Here is a 21,135-nt window from a genome sequence, read left to right as displayed (position 1 = left end):
TTGATGAGGGGGAGAAAAACATTTTTTTTAATACATTTTAAAACAAGGCTGTAAAACGTGGGGAAAGTCAAGGGGTCTGAATACTTTCTGAAGGCCCTGTATCTCTCTATTATGCCTGGGATTACTTTGGAACAGAGTTCCAACATTAAAATCACTACGTGCTGATTTGCTGGTGTTTTTTTACAGTATTTTATGTTCAACAGAAAACTTGAGGAGCCGCCAGTTGGGCAACCCTGGGTTAATGGTTACTGATGAAGACACATTTCTGTCTGGTATGGATTAATAAATTATTGTTCTTCTCAGTCAACAGGGATCGGAGCGGAACGGGGACAGGAACGGGGACAGGAACGGGGACAGGGTCTGGGACAAGGTCTGGGACATTGTCGGGGACAGGGTCTGGGAGGACACTGTCCCACTGCCTCCTTTCTGCAGGGAACGACATCTTCAGAGTACCCTGGGAGGATGTCGTCCACCCTCAGTTCATTAACAGACCCACAGCCACGGTGGCTGCGCCGATTCGGGTCCCTACCAAGGGAGAAGGGGACAGGGGGAGGGAACAGGATGTCTTCAAGCCTTCGGAGAGGGCCAGATGCATTTTGATTGACACATCCAAGGACCAGTGTGGAGAGAGTAAAGAGGTGAAGCTCCTCCCACGGTTGAGACAGCCTATCGAGACCAGTAACGATGGAAACGGTTTTGACATCGCAGCAGAAGAGGACTCGGACGCCGAGGGAGAGTATGTTGAACTGGAAGAGATCTGTCTACCACGCTTCTCTCCTCAGAAAGGATCCTTAACACAGTCTATTAGCCTGAACTACAGGAACCTGCATAAACCCTGGACTACACCCCAACACACACCCCAACACACACCCCAACACACACCCCTTAAACCTTTACACCCACCCCAACACCCCCCCAAAGCAACCCCCGCCAGGCCCTTTCAGGCTCCAGTGAAAAGCAGCACTTTCTCCCAGTCCATGGTGTGTTGCAGACTCATCGAGGAAAACCTGAACAACGACGTGTTATGCCCTGTCATCTTCACCCCCACCTCCTCTCCCACGGCCCCCTCCTCTCCCACGGCCCCCACCTCCCCCTCCTCTCCCACGGCCCCCACCTCCTCCTCCTCTCCCACGGCCCCCTCCTCCCCCACGGCCCCCTCCTCTCCCACGGCCCCCTCCTCTCCCACGGCCCCCTCCTCTCCCACGGCCCCCACCTCCCCCTCCTCTCCCACGGCCCCCACCTCCCCCACCTCCTCCTCCTCTCCCACGGCCCCCACCTCCCCCTCCTCCCCCACGGCCCCCTCCTCCCCCTCCTCCCCCACGGCCCCCACCTCCCCCTCCTCCCCCACGGCCCCCACCTCCCCCTCCTCCCCCACCTCCCCCACGGCCCCCTCCTCCCCCTCCTCCGCCATCTCCCCCTCCTCCCCATCCTCCTCCACGGCCAGAGAGGGGGTCAGCGGAGAGAGGACACCGTCAGACCGTACAGAAGGTAATGCTGCTCGTCTCCAGAGGCGAACACGTGTCTCTGAGTCTCACTGGTCAGTGTGTGACAGCACAGCCCTATCAGTGGTTTCTGACCCCCAGACTGACAGCCAGGAGGTTTTAACCCAGTCACACAGTATAGTGGAGAGGGAAGAGTCTCTCAGTCACCCCCAGACTGACAGCCAGGAGGTTTTAACCCAGTCACACAGTATAGTGGAGAGGGAAGAGTCTCTCAGTCACCCCCAGACTGACAGCCAGGAGGTTTTAACCCAGTCACACAGTATAGTGGAGAGGGAAGAGTCTCTCAGTCACCCCCAGACTGACAGCCAGGAGGTTTTAACCCAGTCACACAGTATAGTGGAGAGGGAAGAGTCTCTCAGTCAGGAAGACAGTGAGGAGACAGACAGAGTCCCGGAAGAGACAGGAACAGTGGTGGAGGAGAGGAGGGATAGTGGTTCAGAAACCAGGACAGAGACAGAGGAGAGGGATAGTGGTTCAGAAACCAGGACAGAGACAGAGGAGAGGGATAGTGGTTCAGAAACCAGGACAGCGACAGAGGAGAGGGATAGTGGTTCAGAAACCAGGACAGAGACAGAGGAGAGGGATAGTGGTTCAGAAACCAGGACAGAGACAGAGGAGAGGGATAGTGGTTCAGAAACCAGGACAGAGACAGAGGAGAGGGATAGTGGTTCAGAAACCAGGACAGAGACAGAGGAGAGGGATAGTGGTTCAGAAACCAGGACAGAGACAGAGGAGAGGGATAGTGGTTCAGAAACCAGGACAGAGACAGAGGAGAGGGATAGTGGTTCAGAAACCAGGACAGAGACAGAGGAGAGGGATAGTGGTTCAGAAACCAGGATAGAGACAGAGGAGAGGGATAGTGGTTCAGAAACCAGGACAGAGATAGAGGAGAGGGCCAGCCATGTTGGCACCTTACAGGTGGTTGGCATCAGTGAGACAGACTCTCACCATGATGCCCCTGAGGCCTCCACAGGCCAATCAAACACTCCCCAAGGAGAGGACCAGGCAGTGAACACTCTGACCGAGACTCTCATACACTTAGTCCCCACTCCCACTCCCACTGACCACCAACCACACTACGCACCAGCAGAGAACATAGACACACCTTCCACTGAATCAGAGGAGCAGAGATCGGAGGACGAGGAGGAGGAGGAGGAGGAGGAGGAAGAGGAGGAGAACCACTCAGCTACTGAGCCCCAAGAGAAAGAAGAGACAGGTACCTATCTCTCTCTCTCCTTCATCCCTCGTTCATCCCCCTAATCATCCACCATCCTCCCGTTCTGCACTGCTGCTTACCCCCCCCCCCCCCCGCCCTTTTGTCCCTTTTAGTCCTACAAATACTGCTCCTGTTTAGCAGTCACTCCTGTTTAGCAGTCACCAATGACATGTTGGCCTGAATGACTCCTCTCCACCTTCTCCTCCAACTCCTCCTTCTCCACCTGTTGTCCTTCCTGTAGTGGTTCTAGCCCTCCTCTTTAAGCCTCGCCTCTTAGAGAGAGAGACAGATAGAGAGAAAGTAGGGGGAGAGAGACAAAGAGAGAGAGAGAGACAAAGAGAGAGAGAGAGAGACAAAGAGAGAGAGAGATAGACAAAGAGAGAGAGAGAGAGAGAGAGAGCGAGACAAAGAGAGAGAGACAGAGAGAGAGACCGAGAGAGAGAGAGGATTGGGGTCTTTTGAGTGTGTTTTCTAAGGTAGCATAGCTTGTCCTGTGATGCATAGACTAGACTCCTGATCTCTCCTCTCTCTGAAGGAGGGTTTTCTGTGTCCCAAATGGCACCCTATTCCCTATGTAGTGCACTACTTTAGACCAGAGGCAGAGCCCTAGTAGTGCACTAGATAGGGAATAGGGTGCCATTTGGAATGCATCCCAGAGACACCTAGCTAGCGTCAGATAGCCTCATCCTCTAGCAGTCGTGTGTCATGTTGTAATGAAGAGACTGATATGATCTGATCTGATCTGATCTCACTGTAGGAAACGATAGAGATGCAGTGTGTTGTAATGAAGAGACTGATCTGATCTGATCTCACTGTAGGAGACGATAGAGATGCAGTGTGTTGTAATGAAGAGACTGATCTGATTTGATCTCACTGTAGGAGACGATAGAGATGCAGTGTGTTGTAATGAAGAGACTGATCTGATTTGATCTCACTGTAGGAGACGATAGAGATGCAGTGTGTTGTAATGAAGAGACTGATCTGATCTGATCTCACTATAGGAGACGATAGAGATGCAGTGTGTTGTAATGAAGAGACTGATCTGATCTGATCTCACTGTAGGAGACGATAGAGATGCAGTGTGTTGTAATGAAGAGACTGATCTGATCTGATCTCACTATAGGAGACGATAGAGATGCAGTGTGTTGTAATGAAGAGTCTGATCTGATCTCATTGTAGGAGACGATAGAGCTGCAGTGTGTTGTAATGAAGAGGCTGATCTGATCTCACTGTAGGAGATGATAGATGCAGTGTGTTGTAATGAAGAGTCTGATCTGATCTGATCTCACTGTAGGAGACGATAGAGATGCAGTGTGTTGTAATGAAGAGACTGATCTGATCTGATCTCACTGTAGGAGACGATAGAGATGCAGTGTGTTGTAATGAAGAGACTGATCTGATCTGATCTCACTGTAGGAGACGATAGAGATGCAGTGTGTTGTAATGAAGAGACTGATCTCATCTGATCTCAAATCAAATCAAATCAAATTGATTTATATAGCCCTTCGTACATCAGCTGATATCTCAAAGTGCTGTACAGAAACCCAGCCTAAAACACCAAACAGCAAGCAATGCATGTGAAAGAAGCACGGTGGCTAGGAAAAACTCCCTAGGAAAAACTCCCTAGAAAGGCCAAAAACCTAGGAAGAAACCTAGAGAGGAACCAGTCCTCTTCTGGCTGTGCAGGGTGGATATTATAACAGAACATGGTCAAGATGTTAAAATGTTCATAAATGACCAGCATGGTCAAATAATAATAATCATAGTAGTTGTCGAGGGTGCAACAAGCACGTCCGGTGAACAGGTCAGGGTTCCATAGCCGCAGGCAGAACAGTTGAAACTGGAGCAGCAGCACGGCCAGGTGGACTGGGGACAGCAAGGAGTCATCATACCAGGTAGTCCTGAGGCATGGTCCTAGGGCTCAGGTCCTCCGAGAGAAAGACAGAAAGAGAGAAAGAGACAATTAGAGAGAGCATATATAAATTCACACAGGACACCGGATAAGACAAGAGAAATACTCCAGATGTAACAGACTGACCCTAGCCCCCCGACACATAAACTACTGCAGCATAAATACTGGAGGCTGAGACAGGAGGGATCAGAAGACACTGTGGCCCCATCCGATGATACCCCCGGACAGGGCCAAACAGGCAGGATATAACCCCACCCACTTTGCCAAAGAACAGCCCCCACACCACTAGAGGGATGTCTCCAACCACCAACTTACCGTCCTAAGACAAGGCCGAGTATAGCCCACAACGATCTCCGCCATGGCACAACCCAAGGGGGGGCGCCAACCCAGACAGGAAGACCACGTCAGTGACTCAACCCACTCAAGTGACGCACCCCTCCCATGGACGGCATGGAAGAACACCAGTAAGCCAGTGACTCAGCCCCTGTAAAAGGGTTAGAGGCAGAGAATCCCAGTGGAAAGAGGGGAACCGGCAAGGCAGAGACAGCAAGGGCGGTTCGTTGCTCCAGCCTTTCCGTTCACCTTCACACTCCTGGGCCAGACTATACTTAATCATAGGACCTACTGAAGAGATAAGTCTTCAGTAAAGACTTAAAGGTTGAGACTGAGTCTGCGTCTCTCACATTGGTAGGCAGACCATTCCATAAAAATGGAGCTCTATAGGAGAAAGCCCTACCTCCAGCCGTTTGCTTAGAAATTCTAGGGACAATTAGGAGGCCTGCGTCTTGTGACCGTAGCGTACGTGTAGGTATGTACGGCAGGACCAAATCGGAAAGATAGGTAGGAGCAAGCCCATGTAATGCTTTGTAGGTTAGCAGTAAAACCTTGAAATCAGCCCTTGCCTTAACAGGAAGCCAGTGTAGGGAGGCTAGCACTGGAGTAATATGATCAAATTTTTTGGTTCTAGTCAGGATTCTAGCAGCCGTATTTAACACTAACTGAAGTTTGTTTAGTGCTTTATCCGGGTAGCCGGAAAGTAGAGCATTGCAGTAGTCCAGCCTAGAAGTAACAAAAGCATGGATTAATTTTTCTGCGTCATTTTTGGACAGAAAGTTTCTGATTTTTGCAATCTTACGTAGATGGAAAAAAGCTGTCCTTGAAACAGTCTTGATATGTTCTTCAAAAGAGAGATCAGGGTCCAGAGTAACGCCGAGGTCCTTCACAGTTTTATTTGAGACGACTGTACAACCATCCAGATTAATTGTCAGATTCAACAGAAGATCTCTTTGTTTCTTGGGACCTAGAACAAGCATCTCTGTTTTGTCCGAGTTTAAAAGTAGAAAGTTTGCAGCCATCCACTTCTTTATGTCTGAAACACAGGCTTCTAGCGAGGGCAATTTTGGGGCTTCACCATGTTTCATTGAAATGTACAGCTGTGTGTCGTCCGCATAGCAGTGAAATTTAACATTATGTTTTCGAATGACATCCCCAAGAGGTAAAATATATAGTGAAAACAATAGTGGTCCTAAAACGGAACCTTGAGGAACACCGAAATTTACAATTGATTTGTCAGAGGACAAACCATTCACAGAGACAAACTGATATCTTTCCGACAGATAAGATCTAAACCAGGCCAGAACTTGTCCATGTAGACCAATTTGGGTTTCCAATCTCTGCAAAAGAATGTGGTGATCGATGGTATCAAAAGCGGCACTAAGATCTAGGAGCACGAGGACAGATGCAGAGCCTCTCACTGTAGGAGACGATAGAGATGCAGTGTGTTGTAATGAAGAGACTGATCTGATCTGATCTCACTGTAGGAGACGATAGAGATGCAGTGTGTTGTAATGAAGAGACTGATCTGATCTGATCTCACTGTAGGAGACGATAGAGATGCAGTGTGTGTTGATGCCTGGATGTCTTGACAGGTTTATATGTGTTTATAAAGGTTTAGATGAAATGTTTAGATTAAATGTTTAGTGATTTATATGTTTATAAAGGTTTAGATTAAATGTTTAGTGATTTATATATGTTTATAAAGGTTTAGATGAACTGTTTAGTGATTTATATATGTTTATAAATGTTTAGATGAAATGTTTAGTGATTTATATATGCTTAGATGAAATGTTTAGTGATTTATATATGTTTATAAAGGTTTATAAAGGTTTAGATGAAATGTTTAGTGATTTATATCTCACTGTTTATAAAGGTTTAGAGATTTATATATGTTTATAAAGGTTTAGATGAAATGTTTAGTGATTTATATATGTTTATAAAGGTTTAAATGAAATGTTTAGTGATTTATATATGTTTATAAAGGTTTAGATGAAATGTTTAGTGATTTATATATGTTTATAAAGGTTTAAATGAAATGTTTAGTGATTTATATATGTTTATAAAGGTTTAGATGAAATGTTTAGTGATTTATATATGTTTATAAAGGTTTAGATGAAATGTTTAGTGATTTATATATGTTTATAAAGGTTTAGATGAAATGTTTAGTGATTTATATATGTTTATAAAGGTTTAGATGAAATGTTTAGTGATTTATATATGTTTATAAAGGTTTAAATGAAATGTTTAGTGATTTATATATGTTTATAAAGGTTTAAATGAACTGTTTAGTGATTTATATGTTTATAAAGGTTTAAATGAAATGTTTAGTGATTTATATGTGTTTATAAATGTTTAGATTAAATGTTTAGTGATTTATATATGTTATAAATGTTTAGATTAAATGTTTAGTGATTTATATATGTTTATAAAGGTTTAGATGAAATGTTTAGTGATTTATATATGTTTATAAAGGTTTATAAAGGTTTAGATTAAATGTTTAGTGATTTATATATGTTTATAAAGGTTTAGATGAAATGTTTAGTGATTTATATATGTTTATAAAGGTTTATATGAAATGTTTAGTGATTTATATATGTTTATAAAGGTTTATATAAACTGTTTAGTGATTTATATATGTTTATAAAGGTTTAGATTAGATGTTTAGTGATTATATCTGTTTAGAACTGTTCTAAAAATGTGTATCTCGTGTCTCGAGGTTGTGTGTCAGTATGCAGGTGTGTGTTCCATGCCTGTCAGTCAGTGACTAGCTGTCTCTCTCTCTCTCTCTCTCTCTCTCTGTCTCTGTCTCTGTCTCTCTCTCTCTCTCTCTCTCTCTCTCTGTTCTCTCTCTGTTCTCTCTCTGTCTCTCTCTCTCTCTGTATCTCTCTCTGTCTCTCTCTCTCTCTCTCTCTCTCTCTCTCTCTCTCTCTCTCTCTCTGTCTCTCTCTCTCTCTCTCTCTCTCTCTCCATCCAGGCCCCATTCAGCCAGAAGAACCTGTGTTAAAATCCTGTTCCATGGACAAGCCATCCACTGAAACCAACCACAGAGACCCAGAACTACAGCGGACCCCAGCAGTGATGTTTCACGACCCTCCTCCTCCCTCTCTCCAACTACACCAGTCCCCAGCCCAGCTAACCCAGTCCCCAGCCCAGTTAACCCAGTCCTCAGCCCAGTTAACCCAGTCCCCAGCCCAGCTAACCCAGTCCCCAGCCCAGTTAACCCAGTCCCCAGCCCAGCTAGCCCAGTCCCCAGCCCAGTTAACCAGGTCCTACTCCCAGTCCAGCCAGTGTTCCCAGTCCCCAGCCCAGCTAACCCAGTCCCCAGCCCAGTTAACCAGGTCCTACTCCCGGTCCAGCCAGTGCTCCCAGACACTGACAGAGGCCCACAACATTAATGCTGCTGTCCTCAGTTCTGGGGTGCTCTGTCTGCCTGGTGAGTAGAACAGCCCACATCTCTGGAAACACACAAGCTTTTATATTTCATGTCCGACCAGGCTTGTTTGATGAAGTAACGGTGATTCTGTCTTGATGTGACTAGCTGTGTCACTGGTAAAACATGATCTGATCTGAGACCAATTACTACCTTCACGCTACATGACGTTGTTTCACTTCAGTGACTGTGTTTGATTGATAGACGTCCTGTTTGTGTGTTTGTCTCAGGAACAAGAGATAAGGGAGGTCGGGCCCTGGTGACCGTGACAACTAGGAACACCGTCTGGTTGAACCCCAGCTGTGACTGTGGAGAACTGGTCAGAATCCTGGTCTACTACTGCACAGTGCTCAGGTACTGTTATACACACACACACACACACACACACACACACACACACACACACACACACACACACACCAGGGTTGGGTTGATAATATGACCAGGATGGGTTGATAATATTTACATTTACATTTTAGTCATTTAGCAGATGAGTTACAGTAGTGAATACATACATTTCATAAAAAAAAATTGTACTGGCCCCCCGTGGGAATCGAACCCACAACCCTGGCGTTGCACACACCATGCTGGCGTTGCAAACACAATTCTCTACCAACTGAGCCACAGGGGGGCCGGTAATATGACCAGGATGGGTTGATAATATGACCAGGATGGGTTGATGACCAGGATGGGTTGATAATATGACCAGGATGGGTTGTTAATATGACCAGGATGGGTTGATAATATAACCAGGATGGGTTGATAATATGACCAGGATGGGCTGAGATGACCAGGATGGGTTGATAATATGACCAGGATGGGTTGATAATATGACCAGGATGGGTTGTTAATATAACCAGGATGGGTTGATAATATGACCAGGATGGGTTGATAATATGACCAGGATGGGTTGATAATATAACCAGGATGGGTTGATAATATGACCAGGATGGGTTGTTAATATGACCAGGATGGGTTGATAATATGACCAGGATGGGTTGACAATATGACCAGGATGGGTTGATAATATAACCAGGATGGGTTGATAATATGACCAGGATGGGTTGTTAATACAACCAGGATGGGTTGTTAATACGACCAGGATGGGTTGATAATATGACCAGGATGGGTTGATAATATGACCAGGATGGGTTGATAATATGACGAGGATGGGTTGATAATATGACCAGGATGGGTTGATAATATGACCAGGATGGGTTGATAATATGACCAGGATGGGTTGTTAATACAACCAGGATGGGTTGATAATATGACCAGGATGGGTTGATAATATGACCAGGATGGGTTGTTAATACAACCAGGATGGGTTGATAATATGACCAGGATGGGTTGTTAATATGACCAGAATGGGTTGATAATACGACCAGGATGGGTTGATACTATGACCAGGATGGTGCCTTTGGCTTCTGGACAAGGAAAGAAAGTTGATATGAAAACCAATAGAACAGGAGAGAAATGCTGATTTCAAGTCAAATGTTATTATTCACATGCGCTGAATACAACAACAGGTGTAGAATTACAGTGAAATACTTCCTTACAAGCCCTGAACTTCTTAGGGCTAGGCCCCTTTTTTCTCCAGTTCCTGTCTGAATGACGTGCCCACAGTAAACTTCCTGTTGCTCAGGCCCTGAAGTTTCACCAGAAGTTGTCCCACTAGCAGTTTTAAGAAAAATACATTCAAAAAGTAAGATATAAATGTAACATAATTAAAGAGCAGCAGTAAATAACAGTAGCGAGGCTATATACAGGGTGTTACGGTACAGAGTCAATGTAGAGGCTATATACAGGAGGTACCGATACAGAGTCAATGTGGAGGCTATATACAGGGTGTTACGGTACAGAGTCAATGTGGAGGCTATATACAGGGTGTTACGGTACAGAGTCAATGTGGAGGCTATATACAGGGGGGTACCGGTACAGAGTCAATGTGGAGGCTATATACAGGGGGTACCGGTACAGAGTCAATGTGGAGGCTAGATACAGGAGGTACCGGTACAGAGTCAATGTGGAGGCTATATACAGGAGGTACCGTTACAGAGTCAATGTGGAGGCTATATACAGGAGGTACCGGTACAGAGTCAATGTGGAGGCTATATACAGGAGGTACCGGTACAGAGTCAATGTGGAGGCTATATACAGGAGGTACCGGTACAGAGTCAATGTGGAGGCTATATACAGGAGGTACCGGTGTCGAGGTAATTGAGGTAATATGTACATGTTGGTAGAGTTATTAAAGTGACTATGTATAGATAATAACAGAGAGTAGCAGCAGCGTGAAAGAGGGGGGGAAGTCTTTATAAAATAATGGCCTCCACATTTCAATGGTGGGGTTTTGTCTAGGCTACGTTGAAGCAAGGTCAGACATGCCTCATAATATGAAGTAAAACGTTCAGGTTTCAATCCGCCTAGTGTCAGTTGTGAAAATGCCTCCAGCTCACGTTGCGAAGTGGTGAGTGACGTGCTGATAGGCTGAATACTGTTGTCTACGCACTTAAAATGGCACATGGGAGGCGCCCTTCAATTACCAGATGAGAAATACAAATAGTAGCTATTTTTCTGTCCAACGAAACTGTTTTGTAACACGATTACATTTATAGTTGTTGCTCAGTGACTGGGCATATAAAGCATGTTTCACTCCAGCAGGGAGGAACTGAGAGGAGCTGCAGCTCTAGTGTTTCACTCCAGCAGGGAGGAACTGAGAGGAGCTGCAGCTCTAGTGTTTCACTCCAGCAGGGAGGAACTGAGAGGAGCTGCAGCTCTAGTGTTTCACTCCAGCAGGGAGGAACTGAGAGGAGCTGCAGCTCTAGTGTTTCACTCCAGCAGGGAGGAGCTGCAGCTTGACGACCAATGAAAATACACGCCAATCTAGTTACACTCAATTATGCAAATTAACCAATAGATTGATAAACATTAAAGTCAAATGTATTTCCATGTATTAATAAAAAGCAATGGGATTGTTTTATCTCCCGGTCAATCTGGTCAATGATTTTTTTTTGGCCTAAAGCCGGCAAATCCCGGCTAACTTTGACACACACACACACACACATACACCAATCAGTCCATCAGTTGTCAGGTACAGCATCACACTGTGTGAAGACAGGTTAGGGGTGTAGACTACAACACAGACCCTCATGTCCCACAGTCCTGCTGGTTGTACTTTCTCCCTGGCTCTACGGTTCTGAAGAGCTTACTGTTGTGGGTTGAGTCTCTGTCTCTGATGTCATATCCTGTGTGTTACAGGAAGGAGGTGCGTTCCCTAGGGTTGACAGTCCTGGTGGACTCACGGAGGTGTTCCCCTGTCCCCGCTCTGTTTAAAGCCTTCAACATACTACAGGTAAGACACAGTCAAACAGGATACCAGGGAACAGTGTTTACAGACCCTGTGACTGCTGTTAGCGTTTTTACAGAGAAACACATACAGTGGAGACACATCCCAACTTCCTGTCAGACAAATGATGTTAACACAGCCACGTCCTTCTGCCTATCATGTGGAACAATCGTTCACCTGGTCAGTATCAGTAAACTGGGTAAACGACAAGCCTCATCACACTGGGGGTCTGGTCAGCCCTCCTGAGTTCCAGTTCCTCTGAAGACGAGCTGTTCTTCTGCTGAACTGGGTCCGTGGTGTCCTGCAGAGATTAGACCGTCTGCCTCTGGTTAGTACCAGGCTCTAGTCAACAACAGCTTTAGAAGCTGGATGAGTCGACCCTGGACCGGTCTGATGATGACAGCTGTGATGGAGAGATGGGAAAAACTCTGGACCCTACCAAATAAAGGTCAATGTATTTATATGGAGATGTTGTTGTGTCTCCAGACTGCCATTCAGTTGATAATGAGACAACACCGTTGCTCAGATACCGTTGCTCAGATACCGTTGCTCAGACACCGTTGCTCAGACACCGTTGCTCAGATACCGTTGCTCAGACACCGTTGCTCAGACACCGTTGCTCAGACACCGTTGCTCAGACACCGTTTCTCAGACACCGTTGCTCAGATACCACTCTCCTCTCTGGTGGAATAAGGGTCCAGCCCTGACTATCCCCCCCAACAGGCCCTGAGTCATCATGAAGCCTGGGTCTTTCTTACTTTGCCAGGACCAACTCCAGGCCTGGACAGACAGACAGACAAGACAGACAAGACAGACAAGACAGACAGACAAGACAGACAGACAAGACAGACAAGACAGACAGACAGACAGACAGACAGACAGACAGACAGACAGACAGACAGACAGACAGACAGACAGACAGACAGACAGACAGACAGACAGACAGACAGACAGACAGACAGACAGACAGACAGACAGACAGACAGACAGACAGCAGTCTTAAGGTCCTGGTGAAAGGAACAACTCAGGTCCTGTGTGGCCTCAGTTGGTAGAGCATGGCTCTTGCACCGTCAGGGTTGTGGGTTCGATTCCCACTGGGGGACCAGTATAAACATGTATGACTCTCTACTGTAAGTCTCTCTGGATAAGAGAGTCTGTTAAATGACTCTCTACTGTAAAAGTCTCTCTGGATAAGAGAGTCTGCTAAATGACTCTCTACTGTAAGTCTGTTTGGATAAGAGAGTCTGCTAAATGACTCTCTACTGTAAGTCTGTCTGGATAAGATAGTCTGGTAAATGACTCTCTACTGTAAGTCTCTCTGGATAAGAGAGTCTGTTAAATGACTCTCTACTGTAAGTCTCTCTGGATAAGAGAGTCTGGTAAATGACTCTCTACTGTAAGTCTCTCTGGATAAGAGCATCTGTTAAATGTAAAAACAGCTTGTTGTGGTCATGGAGTCTGTTTGTAATCAGGATGCCTTTATCCTCCAAACATTCCACTTGATGGTTGTCTAGTGGACACCCTGGAGCGTCCAGCATGTCTCCATTTCAGTAGGAATAGATTGTGAGAGGACTTCATTACTGCCATGCAGTACTGTGTATTATTACTCTGCTCTGTTCAAACTGTCTCTTGAAGCTACGCTGGTGTCAGACACCGGGACACAACAACACCGTTAGATTTAGTCATTTTCTCTACAATCTGATTTAGAGAACCTCTGAGTGCTCTGTCTGATGTTGTGAGGGTTCTAGAACCTCTGAGTGCTCTGTCTGATGTTGTGAGGGTTCTAGAACCTCTGAGTGCTCTGTCTGATGTTGTGAGGGTTCTAGAACCTCTGAGTGCTCTGCTCTGTCTGATGTTGTGAGGGTTCTAGAACCTCTGAATGCTCTGCTCTGTCTGATGTTGTGAGGGTTCTAGAGCTGAGTGCTCTGTCTGTATGTCTGTCTGTCTGTCTGTCTGTCTGTCTGTCTGTCTGTCTGTCTGTCTGTCTGTCTGTCTGTCTGTCTGTCTGTCTGTCTGTCTGTCTGTCTGTCTGTCTGTCTGTCTGTCTGTCTGTCTGATGTTGTGAGGGTTCTAGAACTGAGTGCTCTGTCTGTCTGTCTGATGTTGTGAGGGTTCTAGAACTGAGTGCTCTGTCTGTCTGTCTGATGTTGTGAGGGTTCTAGAACTGAGTGCTCTGCCTGTCTGATGTTGTGAGGGTTCTAGAACCGAGTGCTCTGTCTGTCTGTCTGATGTTGTGAGGGTTCTAGAACTGAGTGCTCAGTCTGTCTGATGTTGTGAGGGTTCTAGAACTGAGTGCTCTGTCTGATGTTGTGAGGGTTCTAGAACTGAGTGCTCTGTCTGATGTTGTGAGAGTTCTAGAACTGAGTGCTCTGTCTGATGTTGTGAGGGTTCTGTGCTTCTGAAATGCCTTTGCACTAGATTTGAGTATTTATCAATTTTGAAAAGCTGAAATGATGTATACGCCTTTTCCATAGGCTGAAACACCGGACTCTTCTAGCGAACAGCGTTGAGATGCCCTTTGAGGTAGCCTACTTAACAGTGTTCAGATGGTAGCCTACTGAACAGAGGTCAGATTCCCTTTGAGGTAGCCTACTGAACAGCGTTGTGATGCCCTTTGAGGTAGCCTACTTAACAGCGATCAGATTCCCTTTGAGGTAGCCTACTGAACAGTGTTCATATTCCCTTTGCGGTAGCCTACTGAACAGTGTTCATATTCCCTTTGCGGTAGCCTACTGAACATCGTTCATATTCCCTTTGAGGTAGCCTACTGAACAGTGTTCAGATTCCCTTTGCGATAGCCTACTGAACAGCGTTCATATTCCCTTTGAGGTAGCCTACTGAACAGCGATCAGATTCCCTTTGCGGTATCCTACTTAAGCTTTGTGTGTAGCCAGTTCGCTGTCTGTGTCGATGCGATCATTTGTTTTTGTTTTTATGTTTTCAAGATGATTTTGTTTTTAGCGTTGATTAGGAACCGTGTCTAAAAAGCCAATACTCGTGAGCTGGCCGTAGTGATTGGCCCTGTTTGAGAGGTGACTAGCGTTCCTCTACTATAGCGACTAAACTTGGGGACATGTGCTAAGAAAAAAACATTATAGAGAATTTTCTCCATTATCCACTGTACATGTAGTGGAATAAACATACAGACTGTTCTAATTCCACAAAACATATATTTGTTTTATTTGTTCTGTACTTATCAGTATAAATCTGTTATTTATGCTTTCTGAATGCCTTGTCAGAGGACTGAACTGGACCAGCTGTGATCCGTAATGTTTGTCGAAGCACATGTGCTCATGAACAAAAAATGAAAGGTGTGAAGCCGACACTCTACCTGGAGAGACAAAACAAGCTTCCTGACGAGGAACTGGTCATTGGCCAGGACACCCGCACCGACAGAGGAAGCCAAGGCAACCTGGATCCCCACACCGACAGAGGAAGCCAAGGCAAGCTGGATCCCCACACCGACAGAGGAAGCCAAGACAACCTAGATCCCCACACCGACAGAAGAAGCCAAGGCAACCTGGATCCCCACACCGACAGAGGAAGCCAAGACAGCCTGGATCCCCACACCGACAGAGGAAGCCAAGGCAACCTGGATCCCCACACCGACAGAGGAAGCCAAGACAACCTGGATCCCCACACCGACAGAGGAAGCCAAGGCAACCTGGATCCCCACACCGACAGAGGAAGCTGGATCTGCAGACCTTCTATGCAGATGTCAGAGACTTCTTTTCTTCTGCAGTAGACTACATGTTGCTGAAATTGACGTTACTCCCACCTTTCTGCTGTGATGCTGGGGATATTGGTCATATTCTACAGCAATGCAGACTGCCAACGAATATTCAGTCTCGTTTCCAAGAACAAAACCCAGGACAGAGCTTCCCTCGGTACAGACCTGCTGAGTGCCCTCGTTACCAATACGGTTTCAGTGATTACCAGAGGAACTGTTTGCCACAGAGAAGTCGACCCTGATGCCCTGTAAGGCTAAATCTGCTAGCTACCAGGCTAATCTGTCTAGGAAATGATTTCCGGAACATTTGAAGGTCTCCAGAAGATTAGTTCTCACCTACTGTTTCCTATCAAAGCTTTTTGGTTTGTATCATGGAGAACATGTTTATTTCATACTGATGCAGCTGCTTCAAACATTTCTTCTTCATATCATATATAGTTTTTTATCGGGGATAAGACATTTGTACATTTTGTACCTAAACAAATCACTTGTTATTATTAGTTTATTAAAATAAAAAAATTCCCAAGAATAAAGGCGGTTTGTGTGTTTTTTCTAATTATATCTTCTTAGTGTTAGGTATGCGTAAATGGCTGTAAGTGTCGTTTGAATGAGGAGACCATGGTGCAGCGTGGTAAGAGTACATTTTACTTTATTAGATGAACACCAACAAAATACAAAAACCGAACGCACCGTTCTGCAGGGCTAGACAACACAATGCAAAAACAAGATCCCACAATCTCAGGTGGGAAAAAAGGGCTGCCTAAGTATGATCCCCAATCAGAGACAACGATAAACAGCTGCCTCTGATTGGAAACCACACCAGACCAACATAGAAATATAAACATAAATTTGCCCACCCAAGTCACACCCTGACCTAACCAAATAGAGAATAAAACAGACTCTCTAAGGTCAGGGCGTGACAGTAAGGGAGTCAGGTGCAGGAGAGCAGATATTGGGTAGCAAACGGAGCCTTTTATTTAGGCGAACCAAAAAACACACGGCACAACGAACACGAAATACAATACGGGTTGACATAACCCAGCGCAACCAGTCTAACGTGCGCATACATGAAACAATAAACAATCCCACACAAAGACATGGGGGGGAACAGAGGGTGAAATACACAACAAGTGATTGAGGGGATTGAAACCAGGTGTGAGGAAAACAAATGGAAAATGAAAAGTGGATCGATGATGGCTAGAAGACCGGCGACCGCCGAGCGCCGCCCGAACAAGGAGAGGAACCAACTTCGGCGGAAGTCGTGACAGTTAGTAACGTTTACCATGTGTGTAAATGGAATGCTGTCAAGAAAGAATGTATTCCAAACTTTTATAGACTTGATTTGGTACAATTCTATAATTACGATCAGACTCACGAGCGTGCAGGGGGAAAGAAAACTCAAATACGGGAGTTGAGTCTCCAATTTTCTGCGAGCGTCTGGTACTCTAAAAAGTTGTACAGGGTTGGCAGGTCTGTGTCTGTCTGTTGTGGGGGTTCTAGAACTGAGTGCTCTGTCTGTCTGATGTTGTGAGGGTTCTAGAACTGAGTGCTCTGTCTGTTTGATGTTGTGAGGGTTCTAGAACTGAGTGCTCTGTCTGTTTGATGTTGTGAGGGTTCTAGAACAGAGTGCTCTGTCTGTCTGATGTTGTGAGGGTTCTAGAATCGAGTGCTCTGTCTGTCGGATGTGAGGGTTCTAGAATTGACTGCTCTGTCTGTCTGATGTTGTGAGGGTTCTAGAACTGAGTGCTCTGTCTGTCTGATGTTGTGAGAGTTCTAGAACTGAGTGCTCTGTCTGTCTGATGTTGTGAGAGTTCTAGAACTGAGTGCTCTGTCTGTCTGATGTTGTGAGGGTTCTAGAACTGAGTGATCTGTCTGTCTGATGTTGTGAGGGTTATAGAACTGAGTGCTCTGTCTGTCTGATGTTGTGAGAGTTCTAGAACTGAGTGCTCTGTCTGTCTGATGATGTGAGGGTTCTAGAACTGAGTGCTCTGTCTGTCTGTCTGTCTGTTGTGAGGGTTCTAGAACTGAGTGCTCTGTCTGTCTGATGTTGTGAGGGTTCTAGAACTGAGTGCTCTGTCTGTCTGATGTTGTGAGGGTTCTAGAACTGAGTGCTCTGTCTGTCTGTCTGATGTTGTGAGGGTTCTAGAACTGAGTGCTCTGTCTGTCTGTCTGATGTTGTGAGGGTTCTAGAACTGAGTGCTCTGTCTGTCTGTCTGATGTTGTGAGGGTTCTAGAACTGAGTGCTCTGTCTGTCTGTCTGATGTTGTGAGGGTTCTAGAACTGAGTGCTCTGTCTGTCTGTCTGATGTTGTGAGGGTTCTAGAACTGAGTGCTCTGTCTGTCTGTCTGATGTTGTGAGGGTTCTAGAACTGAGTGCTCTGTCTTTCTGTCTGATGTTGTGAGGGTTCTAGACCTGAGTGCTCTGTCTGTCTGATGTTGTGAGGGTTCTAGAACTGAGTGCTCTGTCTGATGTTGTGAGGGTTCTAGAACACGTATGTTCTTCCTTCCATTCCAGGTCACTGCTAACAATGACAGAGGAGCAGGGTTATCGCCCTCAGCCACAGAGGTCCGTCCCCTAATGAAGCCCCTCACCAGACCTCCTGGTCCCACAGGGAACAGCTCCCACGGACCCCCTCCTCCCCAACACACAATGTTTCCAGATAGCATCATGTTATTACTGGGTCTAAGGGCCTGACACCTCGTTTGTGTCCCAAATGGCACCCTATTCCCTTCATAGTGCACTACTTTAGACCAGTACTGGGCCTATCCTGGGCCGGCCACAGTCTCTGTCTTTGATGCATTGTTCACTGATTGATTTGACCACAATGGGTGCTTTGATAGTCAGTTGGTGGACATGATTTGATGTCCTGTCAAGTTGGATTTCTGTCTGTTGTAAAGCCCCTCTGTGGGGGAAACTCATTCTGATTGGCTGGGCCTGGCTCCCCAGTGAGTGGTCCTGGCTCCCCAGTGGGTGGACCTATGCCCTCTAAGGCCCACCCGTGGCTGCACCGCCGCCCACTCATGTGAAATCCATAGATTAGGACCTAATGAATTTATTTCAATTGACTTCAAATCTCATCGAATGTTATTTGTCAGATGCACTGAGTACAACAGGTGTAGACCTTACAGTGAAATGCTGAATACAACAGGTGTAGACATTACAGTGAAATGCTTACTTACGAGCCCTTAACCAACAATGCAATTTTAAGAAAAATAAGTGTTCAAGTATTTACTAAAATAAACTGAAGTAAAAAACAAAAAACAAAAAATTAATTTCAATAGAAGAAGAACCAATAATTAAAGAGCAGCAGTAAAATAACAATGTGGAGGCTATATACAGGGGGTACCGGTACAGAGTCAATGTGGAGGCTATATACAGGGTGTTATGGTACAGAGTCAATGTGGTTATATACAGGGTGTTACGGTACAGAGTCAATGTGGAGGCTATATACAGGGTGTTACGGTACAGAGTCAATAAGGAGGCTATATACAGGGTGTTACGGTACAGAGTCAATGTGGAGGCTATATACAGGGTGTTACGGTACAGAGTCAATGTAGAGGCTATATATAGGGTGTTACGGTACAGAGTCAATGTGGAGGCTATATACAGGGTGTACCGGTACAGAGTCAATGTGGAGGCTATATACAGGGTGTTATGGTACAGAGTCAATGTGGAGGCTATATACAGGGTGTTACGGTACAGAGTCAATGTAGAGGCTATATACAGGGTGTTACGGTACAGAGTCAATGTGGAGGCTATATACAGGGTGTACCGGTACAGAGTCAATGTGGAGGCTATATACAGGGGGTACCGGTACAGAGTCAATGTGGAGGCTATATACAGGGGGTACCGGTACAGAGTCAATGTGGAGGCTATATACAGGGTGTTACGGTACAGAGTCAATGTGGAGGCTATATTCAGGGTGTTATGGTACAGAGTCAATGTGGAGGCTATATACAGGGGGTACCGGTACAGAGTCAATGTGGAGGCTATATACAGGGGGTACCGGTTAGGTTGGACTAATTTCCTTTTATGAACTGTAACTCAATAAAAACTTGAAATTGTTCCATGTTGGGTCTATATTTTAGTTCAGTATATTTTAAATTTGGCCCAGCGTCGTCCAGGTTTGGCCGTCATTGTAAATAAGAATTTGTTCTTAACTGACTTGCCTAGTTTAAATAAAGGTTAAATAAATAAAAAATAAAATAAGTAAATCTGACTCATATTTTACTGAGCCCTATGTCACATGAGAACACACACAGACACACACACACACACACACACAGTTTTCTCCTGAAGATCATTGTACATCAAATCAAATTTATTTATTTAGCCCTTTGTACATCAGCTGATATCTCAAAGTGCTGTACAGAAACCCAGCCTAAAACCCCAAACAGCAAGCAAAGCATGTGAAAGAAGCATGTCTATACAGGGAACGTACAGACTCTGCTACTGTAGTTCACTGTTTTGTCTGATTCTAGGTCTGTCTTTATCACCCAGCAGCATTAAGGGGGTAGAGGGGGTTAATGTAGCGTTCTGCATTAAGGGGGTAGAGGGGGTGGAGGGGGTTAATGTAGCGTTCTGCATTAGGGGGTAGAGGGGGTTAATGTAGTGTTCTGCATTAGGGGGTAGAGGGGGTTAATGTAGCGTTCTGCATTAGGGGGTAGAGGGGGTTAATGTAGCGTTCTGCATTAAGGGGTAGAGGGGGTAGAGGGGGTTAATGTAGTGTTCTGCATTAAGGGGGTAGAGGGGGTAGAGGGGGTTAATGTAGCATTCTGCATTAGGGGGTAGAGGGGGTTAATGTAGTGTTCTGCATTAAGGGGGTAGAGGGGGTAGAGGGGGTTAATGTAGCGTTCTGCATTAGGGGGTAGAGGGGGTTAATGTAGCGTTCTGCATTAGAGGGTGGAGGGGGTAGAGGGGGTTAATGTAGCGTTCTGCATTAGGGGGTAGAGGGGGTTAATGTAGCGTTCTGCATTAAGGGGTAGAGGGGGTTAATGTAGTGTTCTGCATTAGGGGGTAGAGGGGGTTAATGTAGCGTTCTGCATTAGGGGGTAGAGGGGGTTAATGTAGCGTTCTGCATTAGGGGGTTGAGGGGGTTAATGTAGCGTTCTGCATTAGGGGGTAGAGGGGGTTAATGTAGCATTCTGCATTAGGGGGTAGAGAGGGTAGAGGGGGTTAATGTAGCGTTCTGCATTAGGGGGTAGAGGGGGTTAATGTAGCGTTCTGCATTAGGGGGTAGAGAGGGTAGAGGGGGTTAATGTAGCGTTCTGCATTAGGGGGTAGGGGGGTAGAGGGGGTTAAAGTAGCGTTCTGCATTAAGGGGTAGGGGGGTAGAGGGGGTTAATGTAGCGTTCTGCATTAAGGGGGTAGAGGGGGTTAATGTAGTGTTCTGCATTAGGGGGTAGAGGGGGTTAATGTAGTGTTCTGCATTAAGGGGTAGAGGGGGTAGAGGGGGTTAATGTAGTGTTCTGCATTAAGGGGGTAGAGGGGGTAGAGGGGGTTAATGTAGCGTTCTGCATTAGGGGGTTAATGTAGTGTTCTGCATTAGGGGGTAGAGGGGGTGGAGGGGGTTAATGTAGCATTCTGCATTAAGGGGTAGAGGGGGTAGAGGGGGTTAATGTAGTGTTCTGCATTAGGGGGTAGAGGGGGTTAATGTAGTG

The 21,135-nt window shown here is 45.9% G+C and overlaps 1 protein-coding gene across 1 annotated transcript in view; it reads left to right on the top strand.

Moving 5' to 3' along the window:
* The first annotated feature begins 1,380 nt into the window (after positions 1 to 1,380).
* Positions 1,381 to 21,135, top strand: part of LOC106594058 (puratrophin-1) — a 315,209-nt gene continuing 295,454 nt past the window's right edge. The window contains exons 1-4 of the mRNA XM_045689763.2: positions 1,381 to 2,718; positions 7,941 to 8,399; positions 8,627 to 8,750; positions 11,658 to 11,751. Of these exons, the coding sequence (XP_045545719.2) occupies positions 7,982 to 8,399; positions 8,627 to 8,750; positions 11,658 to 11,751 (636 nt within the window). The 5' untranslated portion in view covers positions 1,381 to 2,718; positions 7,941 to 7,981. The remainder of the gene's footprint in view (positions 2,719 to 7,940; positions 8,400 to 8,626; positions 8,751 to 11,657; positions 11,752 to 21,135) is intronic.

Source organism: Salmo salar, chromosome 11 (genome assembly GCF_965601325.2).
Source record: "Salmo salar chromosome 11, fSalSal1, whole genome shotgun sequence".
NCBI lineage: Eukaryota > Metazoa > Chordata > Actinopteri > Salmoniformes > Salmonidae > Salmo > Salmo salar.
This window is presented reverse-complemented; position numbering and strand designations above follow the sequence as displayed.